Source organism: Vespa mandarinia, chromosome 1 (genome assembly GCF_050613455.1).
Source record: "Vespa mandarinia isolate Hongniang chromosome 1, ASM5061345v1, whole genome shotgun sequence".
NCBI classification, from domain to species: Eukaryota; Metazoa; Arthropoda; class Insecta; order Hymenoptera; family Vespidae; genus Vespa; species Vespa mandarinia.
Window position 1 is genome coordinate 9,801,519 of NC_140810.1, and position 19,885 is coordinate 9,821,403.

General features: G+C 27.9%; 4 protein-coding genes across 18 annotated transcripts; 2 read left to right on the top strand and 2 right to left on the bottom strand.

Annotated features, from left to right (window-relative positions):
• The first annotated feature begins 60 nt into the window (after positions 1–60).
• Rint1 (RAD50 interactor 1) lies at positions 61–3,979 on the top strand. Of its 4 annotated transcripts, none has more exons than XM_035876480.2 (13): positions 62–618; positions 702–940; positions 1,010–1,183; positions 1,255–1,389; positions 1,469–1,730; positions 1,870–2,095; positions 2,188–2,353; positions 2,430–2,595; positions 2,669–2,889; positions 2,985–3,150; positions 3,231–3,364; positions 3,449–3,557; positions 3,755–3,895. In XM_035876480.2, exons 1-13 carry the CDS (start codon positions 493–495, stop codon positions 3,806–3,808), a joined length of 2,178 nt encoding a protein of 725 aa, XP_035732373.1. In that variant the 5' UTR covers positions 62–492; the 3' UTR covers positions 3,809–3,895. The 4 variants fall into 4 exon arrangements, with proteins under 4 accessions (XP_035732372.1, XP_035732373.1, XP_035732378.1 ...); XM_035876485.2 differs by having other exon boundaries at positions 63–618; positions 3,839–3,979; XM_035876483.2 differs by having other exon boundaries at positions 63–618; positions 3,836–3,976.
• Wdr81 (WD repeat domain 81) lies at positions 3,622–14,293 on the bottom strand. 10 transcript variants are annotated; one of them, XM_085663655.1, is made up of 23 exons: positions 12,537–12,670; positions 12,213–12,439; positions 11,184–11,488; positions 10,948–11,107; positions 10,585–10,840; positions 10,343–10,505; positions 9,847–10,260; positions 9,583–9,783; positions 9,333–9,478; positions 9,071–9,255; positions 8,382–8,956; positions 7,894–8,312; positions 7,503–7,796; positions 7,272–7,429; positions 6,495–7,184; positions 6,229–6,404; positions 5,852–6,150; positions 5,585–5,759; positions 4,927–5,514; positions 4,569–4,862; positions 4,324–4,473; positions 4,126–4,232; positions 3,622–4,043 (listed from the first exon to the last, which is right to left on the bottom strand). In XM_085663655.1, the coding sequence occupies exons 3-23, from the start codon at positions 11,403–11,405 to the stop codon at positions 3,797–3,799; spliced, it is 5,919 nt and encodes a 1,972-aa protein (XP_085519781.1). In that variant the 5' UTR covers positions 11,406–11,488; positions 12,213–12,439; positions 12,537–12,670; the 3' UTR covers positions 3,622–3,796. The 10 variants fall into 10 exon arrangements, with proteins under 10 accessions (XP_085519781.1, XP_085519795.1, XP_085519784.1 ...); XM_085663669.1 differs by lacking the exons at positions 12,213–12,439; positions 12,537–12,670 and adding an exon at positions 13,897–14,293 and having other exon boundaries at positions 11,184–11,483; XM_085663658.1 differs by lacking the exons at positions 12,213–12,439; positions 12,537–12,670 and adding an exon at positions 13,897–14,293.
• Positions 13,153–16,188, top strand: LOC118446161 (uncharacterized). Of its 3 annotated transcripts, none has more exons than XM_035876492.2 (3): positions 13,153–13,294; positions 15,063–15,203; positions 15,553–16,187. In XM_035876492.2, the coding sequence occupies exons 1-3, from the start codon at positions 13,247–13,249 to the stop codon at positions 15,847–15,849; spliced, it is 486 nt and encodes a 161-aa protein (XP_035732385.1). In that variant the 5' UTR covers positions 13,153–13,246; the 3' UTR covers positions 15,850–16,187. The 3 variants fall into 3 exon arrangements, with proteins under 3 accessions (XP_035732385.1, XP_085519845.1, XP_085519842.1); XM_085663716.1 differs by lacking the exon at positions 13,153–13,294 and adding an exon at positions 14,515–14,875 and having other exon boundaries at positions 15,553–16,188; XM_085663719.1 differs by lacking the exon at positions 15,063–15,203 and having other exon boundaries at positions 13,247–13,294.
• Positions 16,189–16,406: 218 nt separating this feature from the next.
• Positions 16,407–19,400, bottom strand: APP-BP1 (Nedd8-activating enzyme E1 regulatory subunit APP-BP1). Its single transcript, XM_035876486.2, has 8 exons — positions 18,894–19,400; positions 18,533–18,697; positions 18,276–18,458; positions 17,688–18,183; positions 17,466–17,599; positions 17,175–17,377; positions 16,908–17,044; positions 16,407–16,832 (listed from the first exon to the last, which is right to left on the bottom strand). The coding sequence occupies exons 1-8, from the start codon at positions 18,959–18,961 to the stop codon at positions 16,602–16,604; spliced, it is 1,617 nt and encodes a 538-aa protein (XP_035732379.2). The 5' UTR covers positions 18,962–19,400; the 3' UTR covers positions 16,407–16,601.
• Between the last annotated feature and the right edge of the window lie 485 nt (positions 19,401–19,885).

A 19,885-nucleotide genomic window follows, 5' to 3' on the forward strand; every position in this document is an offset into this window, starting at 1 on the left:
CAGTTATTGGTGACTCAGTTGATGAAAGACCAAAAACCAGGCGATCAAAGTCGACGACCAAACAAGTGGTCTGTGCATTGCTTGTTTTCATAGTCGACCAATTGGATATAAATCCATATATTCTCTTAAATCCAATTGTTGTCGATGATTCCGATCGCCAGTAACGGTTTGATAATATCCAACAGGCTTTATTCTTATGAGTAATTGTTTGTATACTTATTAACATAAAATAGCTATCGACAGAAAAAAATCCGTAGATTTACATATTTTATTTGTGAATTTTATCTATATCCTGAGTAGTTTTTTTTGTAAAATCATAATAAACTATGACAAATTGCTATTAAATGATAAATAATATAACCCTACTTTAACACAACAGAATTATTATTACAAGATATATAAATTATAATTGTATAAATAATTAATTTAAAGTAATTAATTTAATATACAATTTGTAATTGTGTAAAAATACACATATGGGCTATTATTATAATGGATATAAAACAGAAAATTATACAAAGATTCAACGAAGAAATGGGATCAAGTTTGAAAGGACTTGATAATATAAAACATTTTCATGAGTGTCTCCAAACAGAAAAAGATGAAATTGAAAAATCTGTATGCTTGAATTTGAACAATTTAATAATTAAATATTATCAACATAATAAAATAATGAATATATGTATATATTTTATTTGTAGTTATCGATGGCATCAAGTGAAGCCCCTTCAAAAGTCAAAGCAGCTGTACAGAATGTCGAGCATATTACTATGGAATTTGAGAAATTACAAATTTTTGCAATAGAAGTTCACAATAATATTCAAGAATCAATGCAAGAAAATAGTGAAAATTCAGAAGTACAAGAAGTTATTGATAAGATAGGTCAGTTGGATAAGTGCCTATCATATCTAAATTTTATAAAATGTATTGAGGATATCAGGTAATAATAGAGTATAAAAATAGGTTATATGTACATTGATATAAAGTATACTTAAATACGTTATTTTAGTGATGAAATAGAAAATTCGTTGTTATCAGCTGATGATGAATCTGTTATCACATTATATACAAATCTTTCCGAAATTAGTTGTCAATTGCAATCATCGTCTTGTCACCATCTTGTAAATTATGTGAGAGAGACGTTACATTTTTGGCATAATTTAATTAAAGAAAAATTATCAAAGTAAGTATCAGAAAATATAACATTTTCTTTTTAATTTATAGTAATAAATAATATAAATAATTTAATTATAGGGAATATAATGATGTTTTAAAAAGTTTGAAATGGCCTTTCTGTGGAACTAATGCAAACATAGTAATTACATCTTTACCTGAAACTATTACTAGATTTAAAATACTTACAGAATACCTATTACATCTACAACTACCGTATCCTTATCTTAATAAACATGATTTATTAATTACTTTTCATTTCAATCTTATCTTTGAAACCTTAACAAAATACTAGGGATGAAACTATAAAACCTGTAGTAACATCCGCTCTTCTGACTGATTTTGCATCTGTGTGCTTACCTATTACTCTACTAGTGCGCCCATTGAGGCAGAGATTTATTTATCATTTTACAGGTAGTAAATTGACAAATCGACAAGATAAACCAGAATGGTTTTTTACTCAGATACTTACATGGATCAAAGATCATGTTCAGTGGATACAAAAATTTATTCAACCTGTAGCAAATTCTATTGGCTTCAATCATATAGATGTGAAGGTATATTATTCATAACATAATATATACATGTATATGCATGTATTTAAAATAATGTATAAAAATATACTTTTTATTACATTTATTATTATAGATAACTGTAATTGATTAAATTAATTCTATTAACATACTTATATATTAGGCTGAATTTATGCGTGCATTGGTACAATTGGCTGTTGAAAAATTGCATTCCGAATTAGCAATAGCACAGCACGATGATGCTTTATTTGCTCATTTAATAGATGAAGCTCTTGGATTTGAAAGAGAACTTAGAGAAACATTATTATATCCATCTTCTCAACCAGCTACTGTATTTATATTAACACAAGCTCATATATTTGTAAAGTGGATTAATATGGAAAAAAAATGTGAGCAAAATTTACATTTACTTAAAATTTTATGTTAATCATCTAAGAAATTAAATATATTTAAAAATATATTTTATTTAACTATGCAACAGATGCCACAGAAAAAATGGATGCAATATTAAACTCAAACACAGCCTGGGAAATTTTATCAGGACCCGATGTAAATGACATGAAAGAAACAGAATGTGCCAACGCTTTTCTTACACTTTTAACAACAATCTCTGATAGATACAAACATTTACCTCAACCAGGACACAGGTACATACACATAATATTTAATATCTTTTGAAAAAAACGTATAGAACTCAGTAATATAAATAAAGTATTCATATAGATTACAGTTTCTTGAACTACAATTAGAATTAATTGATGATTGGAGAGTAAGATTATTACAATTATTACATGAAGATTGTGTAGATCCATTAGCATCTCTTATGCCACGTATACTCAATACATTACATTATGTTGCAAATGTTTTAGACGAATGGGGTGTAACTGTGGTATGTATACTAATAATTCAAATAAAATAGAATAGATCTATTTATTTATTAGAAAATACTGTTATATGCATAGCACTTTTTGCAACTTCATTTCTTCAAAAAACAATTTGAAGCAATAGAATGCGCTACAGATGAAGGTAAAGATGTTACTGAACATATTGGAGAAATAGAAGGAACAATATTTGATGAAGCTGTAGCTTTATTACGAAGACTAGAAAAAGAGTTAGTTAATGAAATCAGTGATTCAGTAGCTTTGGATGTGAAAGCAAAAAGTAGACCTTATAGAACAGATAAGTTAGTTTTTAATTTAAAAAAAAACACAGATACATTATATGTACAGTTTCAGAAATCAGTAACATCTTATATATTATATATATATTTTTTTTTAGATGGTTTGCAATGCAATCTGCAAAAGAAGTTGCTTCACTGTCAGTAACTCCTAGTGGTTGTCCCATGTTTCAAGAATTAGGTACAAGACTCCACGTATTACATGAAGCACTTGCTTTACCATTATTTCATCAAGCTTGGAAACAATTAGCTTTTCAATTTGATCAGGTAAGAATATTGTAGCATAAACATCCATTTTAAAATAATTATATTTTTATCAGTAAATATAAGATATATTCAATTTATAGTTTCTCTTAGAGGAGGTTGTCATGGTAAATCATTTTAACACAGGAGGTGCAGAACAATTACAATACGATATTTTTAGGAATTTGTTCCCTCTTTTTGGCCTATATATTAGCAAACCAGAATCGTTTTTCCCATTGTAAGTTTTCTCGTGAATTATAGATATGTAAAAAATATATATATAGATGTAGATATAATTAAACAAAGAAATAATTATTTTCAGAATTAAGGAGGCTTGTGTTTTACTTAACATATTGATGGGATCTGCAATGTTACTTTTGGATGCACTCAACACAAGTGATGAAGATACAGCAAAGGAAATACTCGCAGATGTTGGTATTCATAAAATGTCTTCTGATGTAGCTATAAAAATAATTCAGTCAAGAACAGATGTGATCTATGAATAATAAATATGTTTTATTTAATATCTTTTGTAAAAAGTATATTTGCTATATAGATCCAAATTTTTAATATCATTTTTTTTTATATTTTTGCAACTTTGAGATTTATTCAGCCTTTCTTCTTATAGTTGGGTGTAATATCTCGACAATTTTATTTAATGTTATTAAGATCAACACAATAACGTTATTCCTCCATTATCTGCACCTAGCAGCAATAATCGATTAAGAGGAAGTATGGAAATAGCAGTAAGGACTCCTTTAAAGGCATCGGATTTGAGCTTGGATGAAGAAAATGGAGCATTTATATCTACAGACGTATAAACACCTATCCGATTTGCTGTTGTTCCTATTATCAACCCTCGTTCATAAGTTGCCATGCAATGAACTGGCTCAGTAGTGCCTCTAAAAACGTAAAAACTTATATTTAATAATATATGATACTATATTCTATTTTAATATATTTTTAGAATTTCTATAATATTGAAATATATATATTTACTTCATATGAAACTTAAGTTTACCATCCATCGCGCTCCACACTGCAATAGTTTGGTCTAATGAAGAACTTATAATAGTTGTTTCATTCACAGCTTGCAATTGCAATATCTATAATAAAACGATATATTAAAAATATAAAAAATTAATATAATAGAATTTTTGTATATTATATTGATGAGAGTGTATTATAAAACGATACCTCACACTCATGTCCTTTCCAAGATGCTATGATAAGACCAGTTCTAATATCTAAAATAGTTAAAAACCCAGATGCTTGACCTAATGCAATCCAATGGCCACTAGGTGCAACTGCGATACATCTGATCAAACCAGTAGGATTTGTCAACACCTAATATTTAAAATGATATATATATATATATATATATATATATATATGTATAGTAAAAAAATATTTGTATATGATTGTGTCATCACAACACTAACTTTCATTTCATTGACATATTGGAATGTTCTACAATCAATAACTCTTAAAGTAATATCAGTCGTTCCAACAAACAGATTAGTTGATGGAGAAGGACCTGCAGCTAAAGTATTTATAGGTGCTAATCGATTATTTTCTGGACATCCTAATAAAGAACCCATGAAAGGATCCCAACAGTGAATGACTCCATCACAAGTAATTGCATATCGTAGAGATTCTAGGAATGTTAATGCAAGAATAGATTTCTTGTGACCAGTATATGTGTATTGACATGATGAAACAGTACTTCCATCACCCTACATAAAAAATTCATATAAAATTAACAAGTATGAAATATATTAAATAAATGAATGCACTTGCCTGACTTCTTAAACTCCATAGTTTAACAGTTTTATCTCTGCTTCCACTCATAAAACTATTTTCATTATCTAAAACATATAAGCATCTAATACTATTATTGTGTCCACCAAAACTTTGAAGTTTTATCTGCTTTATGTTGAATGCTGTTTCTTTGTCAGGTCTTCCAATTTCATGTTCCCAATATGCTAACCAATTTCCACGTAACTGTCTCCCACTAGATAAAGAATAAATTTCCTTATTTGGAAAAATAACTGCGTCAGCTGTTGATTGAGATCGACTGTCATCTTTCTGTATTTCAAACCTATTTCCTATCACAGATATATTCCCAAAACTATTTACATCCTTGTTCAAAGATTCCATGTTTTCTGAAATACTGTAATCTACTAGGCATGATGCACTATATTGCTCTGTACCCACATTAGGTGAAGATAATCGTGTTTGTTGTTCATATTCATGGCAAAGATTACGTATGTGTTGATGATTTTTAAGTATTTGTTCTATTGCTTCACCACTCATACATTTGTAAAACAGCATGTATGCTTTATGTGCAAACTCTGTAGTAAATACTTCTTTTAATTCTTCAAATGCCTAAAAATACATTAAAGAATAACACAATTTATACTTGGCTTTGAGAAATGGAAAATATTTATATAATTACTTTATTTCTCTGAGGATCCGATATATTTGAATTTTCTACAACTGGTGGAGAATATGATTCAGCAATTTCTACACTAAAACCATCCCATATCAGAGGAGAACCAGAAGAACAAGTTTCAATTATATTCCAGTCTTGGATATTACAATGACTTGTACCTTCATTAGAAACTTTTATTCTAAGCATACCAAAAATGCATATGATAATTTGTTAAAATTTTAATTCTTGTAATTATTACTAATAAAAATTAAAAAAGATAAAATACTTTACCTCACGCCACTATCGCTCACGTGGCAACAACTTGAATCTTTTATTCCAAGATCATCTGACAGACATTCTACCTTAATATTTTGATTAAATGATTTATCAAATGCAAGAAAAAATCGTTGTATAGGAACTGCTAAGTGGTTTTTCGTAACAGCACTACCTAATCTCAAGCTTAGCATGATCATAGCTTCTAAACATTTATCAGCTAAAGCTGTACGAGCAACAATTCCATTAGGAAAAGTAAATCTCGTAGTAGATAATATACGAACAGTAGGATGCAAAATTGCCTTAACAATGGATTCCTATATTTTAACATAAAAAATAATATAATTACGTAATAATACATCCCATTCTTAATTACATCATAGAATATACTTTACATGAAGCGCGTCCATTAAGACAGAATCGCTTAAGTATTGTGTGATATGATTAAGTAAGGCTAAACAAGAAAGTAGTCCACCTTCCAAACTTTGTGTCAATTTTCTTTTACATAATGTTAAAAGTTCTGCCATATGTGCAAAATATTGTAGAAGTATAATCTGTTCTCCATATAATCCTGTCAAAAGAAAATGTTTCGATTAATTAGTATATTAATTTAATTATTATTGATGTAACCTATTTTATTGCAATATGTTTGTATACAAACCTGCAATAGCAGTTAAACAGTCTAATACTTTGGCAGCATTATGATCACCTACTAAAATCTTTTTATTCCAATCCATTCCTTGAACTGACGTTAAGATAACTTCATTTGAAGGTGTTAAGTTTTCTTTGCCAGCATAACATAAAGTAAGCATTCTTAATAGATTTCGTGATAAATACCGAGCTGTAAGAACAGGTCCAAGACGATGAGACAACCATATTACGGACTCTGCACTTATTTCTGATACTGTACATTCATTTGGTACAGATCTTTGATATGCCTGATCATAGTCATTATCAGTATTATCTAACACTGCTGCATTAGACTTATCATCTGTGGGTTGAAGTATAGGATTTTGTTCTTCAAGATATGTATTACAAGCATTGTCAGAAGTATTATTTTCAAAATGTATAACCCCAGATATTTCATTATAAGGAATATCTTCATTGGAAGTTTTACTTCCAACATCACATCCTATGCTATTAACTTCTATCATAAGCTTTCCACTTCCTGAATGTTTTGGTATTGGAATTGTTGGTGATTTAGTTGAACTAGGTGGTGATACTTTCTTATCTTCTTCATTCAAATCATCATTAAGATTCAAATTTAGATCTATATGTAAATCAATATTATACGAACGATTGATACTCAGAAAATTCCATGCATTTCCTTCTGTTTCCATAGCAAATACTTCTATAAAATAATTCAATATTTTTACATTTCATATCATCATTAATAGAATACAAACTAATAATTAAATAAATATTAAAGAACAAATACCTTCATCATTATCATTTGCAGATTTTATTTGAGAGGAGTAATCATTGTTTGCAGGTGCAGATGAAGATATATTATGTTCTGAATCTGCAGAAGAATCTTCATCTAAAGGTGATAGAACACCTTCAATATCACCACATGTTCCACTTAAATCACAACTCCTTTATAAATATTTTTATAATTAATTAAATTTGTATCATTTCAGTAAACTTAAAAAAATAATTAAATACTTACTTCAAATTTCCTGTTCTATGCACACTTATACATGATCCTTGAACATAGTCTCGATAACCCCCTACTGCTTCCACAAGTGGTGTAATGAAATTTTCTAAGAAACGCCGCAATCCTAATCTGACCATAAGTATTAGTAAAAAACTTCTATGATATAATAATGTTGTTCGAAATTTCGCAAGTGTTCCAGGATGTAGTATATCTGCATGTAATGAATTATCCATAACAGAACCATTTTCATACAATTTCATTATAGGTAAAAGAAACATATCTGCTGTTTCTTTTGGACCCAATGCCCTGGAATATATGTATATATAAAATATAGTATACAATTTTTATCAATTTACACATTATGGAAAATATTGAACTACCAATTTACAGAAATTACACTTACTTAGCAATTGGATCGAAAAGATGCCAAGTAGCCAAGACTGCACTGTATGGTTCTTTTATAAGTTGCTGTATATGAGGTACTATTAATTGTAAACTTCCTTCTTTAGCAGCACCAATATGTGGTAATAATTGTTCTAATTCTCTTGCTATTGCTTTCACTTTACATTCACTAATTTTACAAAGATATCTTATTTTTGTCTTAGTTACAAAATCTGTATCTTCAAATTTTAATACAAAGTTTAGTTCACGAACCAAACTATTGTATTCTTGTATCATCTCAACTATATTATACAAATATTGGCAATATTTGGAAAATGGGAATAGGCTACCGGAAAGTATAGGCTGCAAAAATTGATGAGCAGATGGTGGTGGCAGACCCATATGTGTAATAGTTGGATAACGAAAGGACATCTCATTTATCTAAATAAAAATTATACATAAAATGTAATATTACTGAAAAAAAATTAAACAAAATTTTTTAATACTCACTTCTGTACTTTCTACGTTATAACTTTTTGGTACAACATCAACTTGTAGAAGTAAAACTACAGCATTTCTTATACATTTTGGTAAGCTATCTGCAGATAATTTTATAACATTTAAACATGCACTTAATCTTCGTGCAAAAGATAATTTTTCAATATTCCATGTAGCTCGAAATTTACCAGAAAGAAATATTTCAACAATTAAACAGCCTAAAATTTGTTGTTCCTTTATACGACCACTGGCTACAATTTGCTTAAAATTTATAGACAAATCTTGTGAGCCTATTATAGGTTTGTAAACTTTATGACTGGTTTTGTTTATAAAGGTATGCATTATTTCTACATGCTGTATGGCTGCAATAGGATTGTAATCCTTTGGAAGGATTATTATTTGGTTTGAAGTTTTGTCTGATTTAGTATTATCTTCTACTGTAAGAAGAGAACCTCGAGAACGGCTTAAAAATCGACTTAAAGCTAAAGGTGAAGATCGGGATGTATTTGATATTGTTATTGGCAATTCTTCTTCTTCTAATCCAGAGCTATGACCTTCATCATCACTAGTTTTACCTCCAGATGAATCTGTTTTTATAAATTTTATACATTATATAATATATTATTGTGTATTCGTGTATATGCGTTTATAATTATAAAGATAAAACTACTTATTAAAAAATCTGAAAAATAAAAACTTACTTTTACTAGTTAATAAAGATGAACGTAAACGGGGAGGTACTTTTCCCCAATATGGAGATGGCATAATTTTTTGTGGATGAGGTTGAGTAAAAAGTTGCACGATACCAGAATTTGTCAAAGTTGTATGATTATCAACAAGTTGTAAACAAACGTTCTTTGATTTTACCGCTGCAGAACCAGATAATCTATTGAAATATATATGTTATTTATTGAATGTTTCGTAATACATAGAATGATTATAAAAATATAAAGATATTTTTACTTATAACCAAATGTTAGATCTATCCAATGATGTAATCTTTCTGATACATAAAAACTTTCCAAAGCTTCCCTATGTTTTTGGATAAAGTCTTCTGGAGAAGTTGCCCAAGCTGGTATTTCTAAATCTGGTAAATCTTCGTGAATGGACTGTAAAAGATAATCATGTTCACAAAATAATGACATAATTATATTTATTTGATACTCGTTCAAATATTGGACGAGTTGGAAAGTTAAGCTCTTTTTAAATTTACCTTAAAAACACTTGCATCAATAAAAAATTGAGGAATACACTCATCTGGACTCCAATCATGTAGTCTTTGAATTGATGCAGGATATTCTCCTGGTACCCATAATGGTCGTACGTGTTTACAAAGAACAGATTTATCGTAACGACGGGACAGGTATACATAATATGTGATTTCCGACAGTACATCCGATACATGATGTCCTACCTAAAAAAATGTATATTTTCATTTATCTTCTACTAAAAAAATCAATATTTATATCTTCTTTACCTCAGTGGATTGTGAATCAAATGTAAGATCTAATTGTCTATCTCCTTTGTTTAATCGAAACTTCGATTTGGTTAAATCTCTCCAATTGCCACCGCATCTTGATGTAAAATCTGTTACCCAAGGCATTACATGGTGACAACTAGGATCACCATACTTTCTACCTGCCAGATTGTTAAGAGCAGTTAAATAGTCAAAGTTGCTGATGTAGTTATACACCCACATTTCACATAACTTCTTAATACTCTCATTTATACCAAATTCGGGACTACCATATTGTACATTTTTATATAAATTTAAATCACGCTTTTTATTATACAAATTGTGATTTTTTTCTTTAGTCATTTGAGTAGTAATAAAATTTATACAATCTAGTTTAGGTTTAAAATAGATATTATCACTTAACTTTGGTAGTACCTATACATATATAAAATTAATTATTGTTTTTATAATATAGTTTTTAATAAATGTACACTTAATAAAAATATAAATATTTCACCTGAATAGTAAAATTTTCCATAAGCAAAATATCACTAAGTGTCACTTCACCTAATACTAATCCAAGATCATGCAAATCTCTAGATAATCTTAATAGTTGATAAATTAAAAACAGTGGTTTTCCATGACTTGTACTCAAGGCTGCTGGGCTATACATTACACATCTATAATTTATATTAGATTATATTATAATTGTATTATTTTTGCATTAAATTATATAAGCATTTTTATATAAATACTTACTCTCGTAAAGAATATTTTGCAGTTTGCTCATAAAAAATTATAAAAGCAATAGTTGTTTCGATAGCAAAAAGTGCTGGAAGAAGATTGCAATGAGATTCAGTTGTTAGGCCAGATGATACTGAATAAACTACCCTATCTTGTACATGTACTATACTGCAACCATATACCCTTGCTATTACTTCCTGCATAATAGCTACATCAGATATATTAGCAGTTACAATAGATTGTTCTTTCTGTTCAATAGTACTCCATGGATCTGGAGTAAAATAGAAATCATTATCTTTAAAATCTTTGTAAACAAAATATCAAAATAATAATCATAGACTAAATATATCGAAAAAAGTTTAATTTTAAAAAACATACTATAATATTTTTTGTAAGATTCTTTCCACAAATTGCGATAATTGGTTTCTGAAAGATAATGTAACAACTGTGAAAATGTCAGTTCTGTTTGAGTTTTGGTATTAATAGTACGTCTTCCTCTAGGTAGAGGAATAGCATTTTTATGCTGTTTTATATAGACCTAAAATTGAAATAAAAACTTAAATTTGTTCAAACAAATATATATGTAGGAGTAAAAAATAAGTTAGTAAAAATACTTTTGCATAAATTCTTGTCCAATCGGATCCCAGTTCTTCTAATGTAGGTTGTGCTGCAATTTCATCTGCTGTAAGTTTATCATGGGTGATAAACGATATTGGTCCAACAATAAAAAAATTTGCCAACCAATTTCGATGTACTGTCAAACTAATTCTGTCATCTACAACTTTCATATATTTTATTGGCACATCAAATTCTGTCTTAATAACCTCCATTTCCATTATTCTTATAGTACAAATATCATTTCACTCATTTTTGTATTATCCATCCATCATAAATTATTATTTCCTTTATTTTTACTGTCCTTATGCAAAAATATACAATTCACATTTTTATTTATTAATGTTTTTAGAGGATCGATTTAATGTCAAAGACAGCTGATCGTGAGAAAAAATTGTAATCGTTCAAACTTATACTTTGTGAAATCTTTTATGGTTTATGGACGATTACATTCATTTTCGATCTTCTGTATTTGAATAATTATATATCAATCGATTTTATTATCGATACACCATGAAACGAAATGAATGAGAATTAATTTTTATACTGTATACATAAGAAAGTTTTCAGAGGACTACCACACTACAAAAAATCAGTCATGGGTCAATAGAACAAAGAAAAGACTGAATATAGACTACATTAAAAAAAAAAATTTTAAAGGACCGATAATATTTAAACAGTCGTGTTGCTCCCTGTTTTTTTTATCTCTCGAGAACAATTGTAATAATTTTTCGACAATTAATTGGTAGAACAGGATCAAGATCCTGTTAAAGAAATAAAGATTCAATAACTGTTCATCATAAACATTTATTATCCAATAAAAAATTAAATGGAAATAATTATTTCAATATTTGTATTATAAAGTTGATTAATAACAATGTACCGTCCAAGAATAATATAAATAGTTGAAAGTTTGCTTTACTTGATTAATAATTAAAATTATGAGCAACAAATAATTTAAAGTCAAATTTATCTTTATAGATGATACATGACAATTTCTGATATCAAAAATTATTTATTCACAGTACTTCAATAAATAAGCATCGTGTGACACTTGCAGCAATTATTCAACACTTTAAACAATCAGTATACTACACTATCATACATAAAAAGAATAAAATAAAGAAATTAAAATTCAAATGCAATAATAAATCGTAATATTCTTTAACAGAATGAAGTATATGAGCTGTTTCTGATTGGTTATATAATGTTCCCCCGGTGGTCATGTATCTTATGAATTTTGTTGCTAGTAGCACTACAAACATATTACAATGCCAATATTGGTAGAAACTAGAATTATGTTCTTTCAAAACATATTCAGTAACGTATTTACAAAACACAATATCCCTTACTTTCTTTTTAAAGTTCGAATCTGTCATTGTCTCATATATATAGAACTTTCACAATTTAAGGTGCGGCATGGAATAGAGTGGAAAAATACAATATTCATTCAATACGTTAACGTGTCCATCAAGCGTGATTCGTTGTAATTCAATACAGTCCAAACTTTACTTCATAATGATATAATGTCAACGTAAAGGCGTTACGATTGAGATTCTATGCGTTCCAAATATAAAATTTCATAAATCTAGATCATTTCACTGGTATGAATTTAACGTTCAATGACCGCGTTCCTGAAAATTTTAAATAAAAGAGCGGGAAATCCGAAAAATAGTATAGAGTAATCAAACTATTGCGCTGCATGTATTACGTCGGGTAAAATAAAAAGAAAAAAATCCAAGATTTTCGCAATTGGAATTCTGTGATGTGTGGTATCCGATAGGTTGCTCGATTCAGTGAAGAAATAATAAGAGTGAAGAAAACAGATTGATGAGAGCTTTTTACAATATTCTTATATAACAACATGATTTTAAATGTAATGATAATAAAATAGGTAATAAATAACAAAACGGATTGGAGGCGATTGATCTATGATTCTAATCGATGATCGCACGAAATCTAACGTAAAAAGAATTACTAATATTAATGATCTACGGTAAAAAGTTATAAACAAATGTTATGAATAATTCACATAATAATGAACTAATCTTTTCGAGTGAAAATGAAGTGTTTCAGGATTTTCTTCAAGCATACTTGGCATCCGCAACAGGTGAGACCAACTTATATTAAATATTTATTACTATTTAACTTCATATTTTATTTTTGAAAAATTGTGAATGATTTTTTTGTTAGAAAATATATCCTTCGATTAAAATAGTTTCATAATTCTAAAGCCAATAAAATTCTTATTATTCTTATAATGATTATACTGAACGTTTATAAAGTAATTTATCTGAATGTGTGTGTGATATATAACACACTACAAGGCCACCACAAAAAATTTACATATGCTAAGTATTTACATATATGTACATATATACTTTTACCACGAATGTTTCGTCGCGAACGCATCGTTACGACAAAAAAACAATTGGTCCAATCGTTTTGGATCGAGCGTTTGACTTAGATGCAAAAACAGACGGTACAATTTTATTTACAATAACGTTATTGTAGACACGCAGCTTCCAAACGATTCTATATCGTGGAATTTTCTCTTTTGTCAACCAGTTAATCTCTAATTAATTTTTCATCCTCGGTTGAGACTGTTACACATTTATTAGAAAAAAATATTCTATATTACGGAAAAAATACACACATATACACATATTTATCAACATCTAATCTTATACATATACATATGAAAAAACATACTTGATAAAGGAGTACTAGAGGTCGAGGCTGATAAGGATTAGATGACTTCTGACGGAGCGAGCACAACTAAAGAATTTTAGTTTTCGAATCACAACGATCACAACTTACAATTAACATATTTATTTGCATTCCTAGTGATGTTTTATATTTTATATATGAGTCTCTGTAAACGCTATCTTAAATTGACCTCAGATCATAAAAGAAATGAAAATTTGATAAAAAATGTAAACATCATTACGATGCTAATAGAAATGTTTTTAATATCGTCCAATGTTTACTTTTGCCGCTCGATTAAATTATTAGGTGATTTGTAGTCTATCTAAAGGATTTATCTAAATTATCGACCTTGTTTTTTATTAAAACGATGTACATAGGTATGTAAAGCGATATAAAACTAAGGAAGATATCTATTGTGATTTATCCTATTTTGTGATCACATGTATATATATTTGACAAAAATATGTATATATGTTTATACTCCAGAAGAAAATGATAAAAAACTTCCAATGAATTATTAAAATTTATAGATCGATTAATATTTAGCACTATTTATGTGATATAAATAATGAAATATAATATAATATAAAAAAAGTCTTATCATTCTTTTTCGAAGTGTATATTCATTCTGTATACAGACAATAATAACATGTAGAAAAAATACAAGAAAAATATGTAAAAACTACAAAAGAAAAGACACAAAATATAGCATCGAACAAAAAAAGATCGAATTCATTTTGACATCATTATAGAACTTAAAAATTAATATCGAATTATTGTCAACCTTTGAAGATTCTTATAGTTATAGCGAACGTAACAAGTTACCCAGTTATAAATTTTCGATAACATTCCAAAGTATCAGTAGTTTAGAGATGTATACTAATGCATACTTATTCGCAGTATAGTAATACAATAAAAATAGTGAAAATATTTGAAATCCTAAGGTTACGCGAATTGTTGGTGTTGGACATCATAATTTTAAGTATGCATATTTATATATATTTGTTTCCTGTTTTTAATTTCCTTTTTTTGTATTTTTTTTATTTTGATTTAAATATTTTCTATTATATGCGAAATTTATTTAATGGCGCATAAATGTATAATAATTATAATCAAACTTTTAATCGATTTAAAATGACTTCTTCGTTGGTACATAATTTTGTTAACAGATGATGACAATGTCGTCATCTAAAACTGGGTGGGATTACCCATACTTTGACCCGACTGAAATAATGACCTCGGTCTATCAACCAGCATCAATTCCAGAAGAAGAATTTCTTCCTCGAAAAAAACAAATACCAGATACCCACGTAATCCGATTTCCTTCTTTCATTTATGATTCTTAGAATATCATTGGGAATTGCATTTTTGATCGATACTCCCGTAATATTGTCATTGAAAACAAAATTTTTTTATACATTTTACTTGTTCTATTTTTGAATTGCAGCGTATCTTACAAAAAAAATATCATTCAGCAATAGCTGAACAATAGTTTAGATGTCTTTTGTAAAAATCTATAAACTTATTAAATCTATAAATCTATAAACAGATGTAAACACCGCTTTCAATCTCTCGCAAAAAAAATAAAGAATTTATATAAAATATATATCTAACAAATGGTTAAATGTTAACAAATATTTGCTTTTCTTTCACTTACAGATAAACAACAATAATTCGTCGATATTTGAAGAAATGAAAACGAATGTTCGAAGTACCAATGTAATGGAATTGAATGAAGTGGATGTGATCGCACCGAAGAAGAATGTCGCAACGTTGACTGTTGTGCAAGCAGGAAGTATACCATGTCAAAATAGTGGTTGCAGAAACTGGGGAACTCGTGGTGTACCTGAAAGTCCCTGGCATATACTTAAAACGATATTTCTTGTTTCTATTATTGTTACATTAATTATATGGGTAGTGATTTATGCACTGCTAGCACAATATCATATATTCTGATGACAGCGTATCTTCAATGCATAAAGGAACAGAATAATTAAACCGTGCATGGAAGAAATCAAAATCGAATTATGCTCTTTGTACGGAAAAGTACTTACTTTATACAGTCCAAAATAAATCAATCAGATGTATGTTTAGACTGTATATGTCGATAATTAGAAATAATTATTTTATGTACTTATGTACTCACATCAGAGTTATGTAATCACATAACTTATTTAATGTAGTTAGATTTTAATATAATACTCACCAATGATTTTGAAATATTAACTTTTTATAATTATTGCTATAAACAAAAGTATATCTTTGATATATAGAAATATATATATAGATATATATATATAGAAATAATAAATATGTTTTATTCCGGGTTAAATGGTAACGTATTAAAAAAGAAAATATTTTTCAGAAATATCTTTTTTAATAGAAATCTATTTTAATAGATTTCTCTCATGTGCTATAGGAGATTCCGTAAAATTATACATTTGTATTACTGTATATTTTACATATATGTACTACACAAAAAATAATTAATGTAATTAGTTCTTGAAAGAAAATATAAAATTTTTATAAAAATTTTCTGCATATCTGGTGATAATAATTAAAGCATAAAGGTAATACTTAAACTACAAAATTGTATTCTTCAGCTAATACAGATGTTGTGTGTCTCTGTGTATAGATATATGTGAATGTGTGTCTATATATATGTATATATGTATACATATATATATGCATGCTTAAAAAAATTGTTTCTAAAAAAAAAATGTACTAGAGTTTGATGTCACAGCGTCATAAATAAAAGTGTTATGAAGAGGTTTATATTGTTTTGTAATAAATTTGATAGTTTCTTGAGCAGCCAATCCACCTAAAAATGCAGATACTGAATGCAATTCAGCGCCACCAAATCGACAAAATTCGTGAACATAATCATCCTTTGCCAATGGTCCACATCCCCACTCACTCAACAATTTTGTAATACAAGTCTATAATATGATTAATATTGCATTTTCTCTTATAATGTATTATACGCTATATAGAATTGAAATAATATTATATACCTTTAATTTAACAATATCAGGCTCCACTTGATCATCAAATTCCCCTGGATATGAATTATATTCTGCTTGAAATTTCTCAACTCCTCTAAGTACAACATAATACACCATTAAACTCTCAGGATTCTCCAAACTTTGCACTAAAAAAGTACATATATAATGATTATATCTGATATGTATGTATAATATCCTCATATTCTATAAAAGTGATGTCTTAAGAGGATCATTGATAATAACAATGAAAGTATATTTTTATTTTTTATTACCTACCTATATTATTGGTATCAATGATTTTAGGATCATATTCATCAGCTATACAAGTTCCTCTCTCTACATAAATATCTACAGCATATTTACAAAATAATTTTACATCTTTCTCAGATATTGAATCTGAAGATTTACCCAACTGTCGTAGTAACTGCAATGTGCGTCTCCACACTGCTTCTGCATCTGCTGATGCTTGCTTATGGTAACTAGAAGTAAATAAAACCATGGTTTATACCATTATCGTTACTCAAATATTCTAGAACAATACTATATAATATTAATTAAAAATCATACATTTGCTGTAGAATTATATATTTCTCTGTATCAGCTGTCATATCTGGCAGAGTTCCTTTTAGTGGTAACAAACCACAACCTTCATTGTCAATAAAATCTCTTACTGCTTTAGCAATTATCCAAAATGGACTGCTCTAAAATATATTATGCTGTCAGCTTAAGTTTTTTAATTCTAAAATTTAAATTAATAGTATGTTTCAAAGAACAATTTTTTAATAATACCTTTGCTGTTAAATTAATACAACATTCATCATTTAAAATATTTTTAATTCTATCAGGAACTTCGGTACAACCCACACATGTATTTACAGCTTTAATTGCTTCTTCAAAATTTTCTTCAGTATTTACTGTATCTTGTTCATCTTTTCTCATTCCTTTTCTTATCATTTCTCTCAATAGTTGCTTATCTTTATAAGTCTTTGGCAAACTTCCATGATTCAAAATCCACTTTGATAAATATTTATATAAAATAACTACATATGGTATATGAGTATGATCTTTGAAGCTCAATGTGTCAAGGTCGATAGAGTCTAAGTGCTTTTTTAAGGTTCCGAAAGGTTTATCTAAACGTAAATCTGATGTTTCATTATCTGGATGTGTCTCTACTATAGTATGTTCTTTCACTTGAATTCGCATATAAGCAATGAAACCTATACTTCTACATACTATTAAAGGAATATTTAACTCCCAAAGTCGTCTTGATAAAAGGACTAAGCATCTAGAAAAATATATAGAAATTATATAATCAAAAAAGATGCTTTATTGAATTTTCAAGTACCTAATAAATTAATTCTTTAATAAAATACTTGCTTTTCTGTTAATGAAGTAGCAACTACTACTGTAAAGTTATTTAAAAAATCTGGACTATTATATAAAATCTGTTGTGGTTCTTCATCAATATAATCGCCTCGAACATCAGGATTTAATTCTAATAACATCTGGGTCGCAACTTGAGCCCTAGATTTTCCAATGCTATCTGCCTCTAGAAAAAAGCTAAACAAATAGATATAATAAATAAATTAAAAAAAATAAAATTTAAATACACATTATATATATCTTTCTCATACTTTGCTCCAATATCTTCATTTGTTATTTTTTTCCCATCAACAATAGTAAATGCACCAATACCAGGAAGAACCAATGATTTTAAAATTTCTGTTCCCAATCCAGTAGCATTTATAAGACAAATATGTGCTGCTTCTAAATAAGCTTGACCATGATCTCCCCATAATCTAAAAATTTTATAGAACATACAATAAATTGAATACATGAAAGTACTAAGGATAGGACATATACAATAATATAAATATATAACAAATATTATGTGTGTATATATATGTGTATATGTATACGCATTCTAAGAACTTTGAATGAATAACGAAATAATTATTTATAGTTAATTACAATAAATTTATAATTAATGAATACCTCAATTGTCGATCATATTTTCTATTTCGTTCCGACTGTTCTGGAGATTTAGGAGCTGGTGATGCCATAATGACGAATTCTTTAGTTTTTTCTCAGATTATTATCAATGCATATGGATACAATATTCATATATATTATAAAGAACCGTAAGATTTTGAAAAATCCATTGAATTACCACATACACATACACTTTAATCTCAAAGAATTTGATAAAAAGTTGAAGAATTTAATAAGATCCTTATATAAATTTAACGTATTTTACACTCAGTATTTTAACTTATAAAAAGTTTATAAAAAGCGATCGAGGTTATGTTCGAAATATCTTTTGAAACTAATCCATAAACCAGGTTTATAATCTATGACGCCATATTTATTATATACTTAATATCTATTTGTGCAAAACAAAAAGATACATTTTTTTTATTGCTAATCGCGATAAACTACACGTAGCGACATCTTAAAGAGTCGCGCATTTAAAAAGACCGTGGCGAAACACTAATCGTATTGCATGTATGTGCAAGATACTTCAGCTAGAGATTATATGCAAATTTGTTATAGCTGCATTACAAGATTAATTACAAAAGAGGGGAACTAATAAAAAATACAAAATATAAATTAAGAAATAAATTGTATTTCTCCAATACACACACATATACACACAAACATATGATTAATATTTATTATTTATATTGTGTTATATATATATACATATATATATGTGCTATACGTATTTTGTACAAAAGTTTAGAAAAACTAATTCCGACTACATTCAATGAATATGTATGTGTGTATAATGTATATATATAATATACATTATAAATAATGTACCTACAATAATATCTACAATCACTTTCTACTAAACTAGATGCTGGTATTAAATCTCATAATAAAACACCATTATTTTATGAATACTTAACAGAGACAAACAGTTTATGATATACATATCATGTATGTATTTAATACAAGAATTTTTACAATATAGATACTAAAAG

Bases quoted from the DNA above. Each gene is read 5' to 3' on its own strand.
- Rint1 (XM_035876479.2), top strand. From the start codon at position 493: ATGGATATAAAACAGAAAATTATACAAAGATTCAACGAAGAAATGGGA. The intron at 1,390-1,468 runs GTATCCTTATCT...ACAAAATACTAG, and splicing joins CTATTACATCTACAACTACC to GGATGAAACTATAAAACCTG. The intron at 3,151-3,230 runs GTAAGAATATTG...TTCAATTTATAG, and splicing joins TAGCTTTTCAATTTGATCAG to TTTCTCTTAGAGGAGGTTGT.
- Wdr81 (XM_085663669.1), bottom strand. From the start codon at position 11,405: ATGGAAATGGAGGTTATTAAGACAGAATTTGATGTGCCAATAAAATAT. The intron at 9,784-9,846 runs GTAAAGAAGATA...ACATTTTTTTAG, and splicing joins TTGATTCACAATCCACTGAG to GTAGGACATCATGTATCGGA. The intron at 8,957-9,070 runs GTAAGTTTTTAT...TTATAAAAACAG, and splicing joins ATCTTTATTAACTAGTAAAA to ATTCATCTGGAGGTAAAACT.
- LOC118446161 (XM_035876492.2), top strand. From the start codon at position 13,247: ATGAAGTGTTTCAGGATTTTCTTCAAGCATACTTGGCATCCGCAACAG. The intron at 13,295-15,062 runs GTGAGACCAACT...TTTTGTTAACAG, and splicing joins ATACTTGGCATCCGCAACAG to ATGATGACAATGTCGTCATC. The intron at 15,204-15,552 runs GTAATCCGATTT...TTTCACTTACAG, and splicing joins AACAAATACCAGATACCCAC to ATAAACAACAATAATTCGTC.
- APP-BP1 (XM_035876486.2), bottom strand. From the start codon at position 18,961: ATGGCATCACCAGCTCCTAAATCTCCAGAACAGTCGGAACGAAATAGA. The intron at 18,698-18,893 runs GTATTCATTAAT...TAAAATTTTTAG, and splicing joins AAATATGATCGACAATTGAG to ATTATGGGGAGATCATGGTC. The intron at 18,184-18,275 runs GCAAGTATTTTA...ATATTTTTCTAG, and splicing joins GCTACTTCATTAACAGAAAA to ATGCTTAGTCCTTTTATCAA.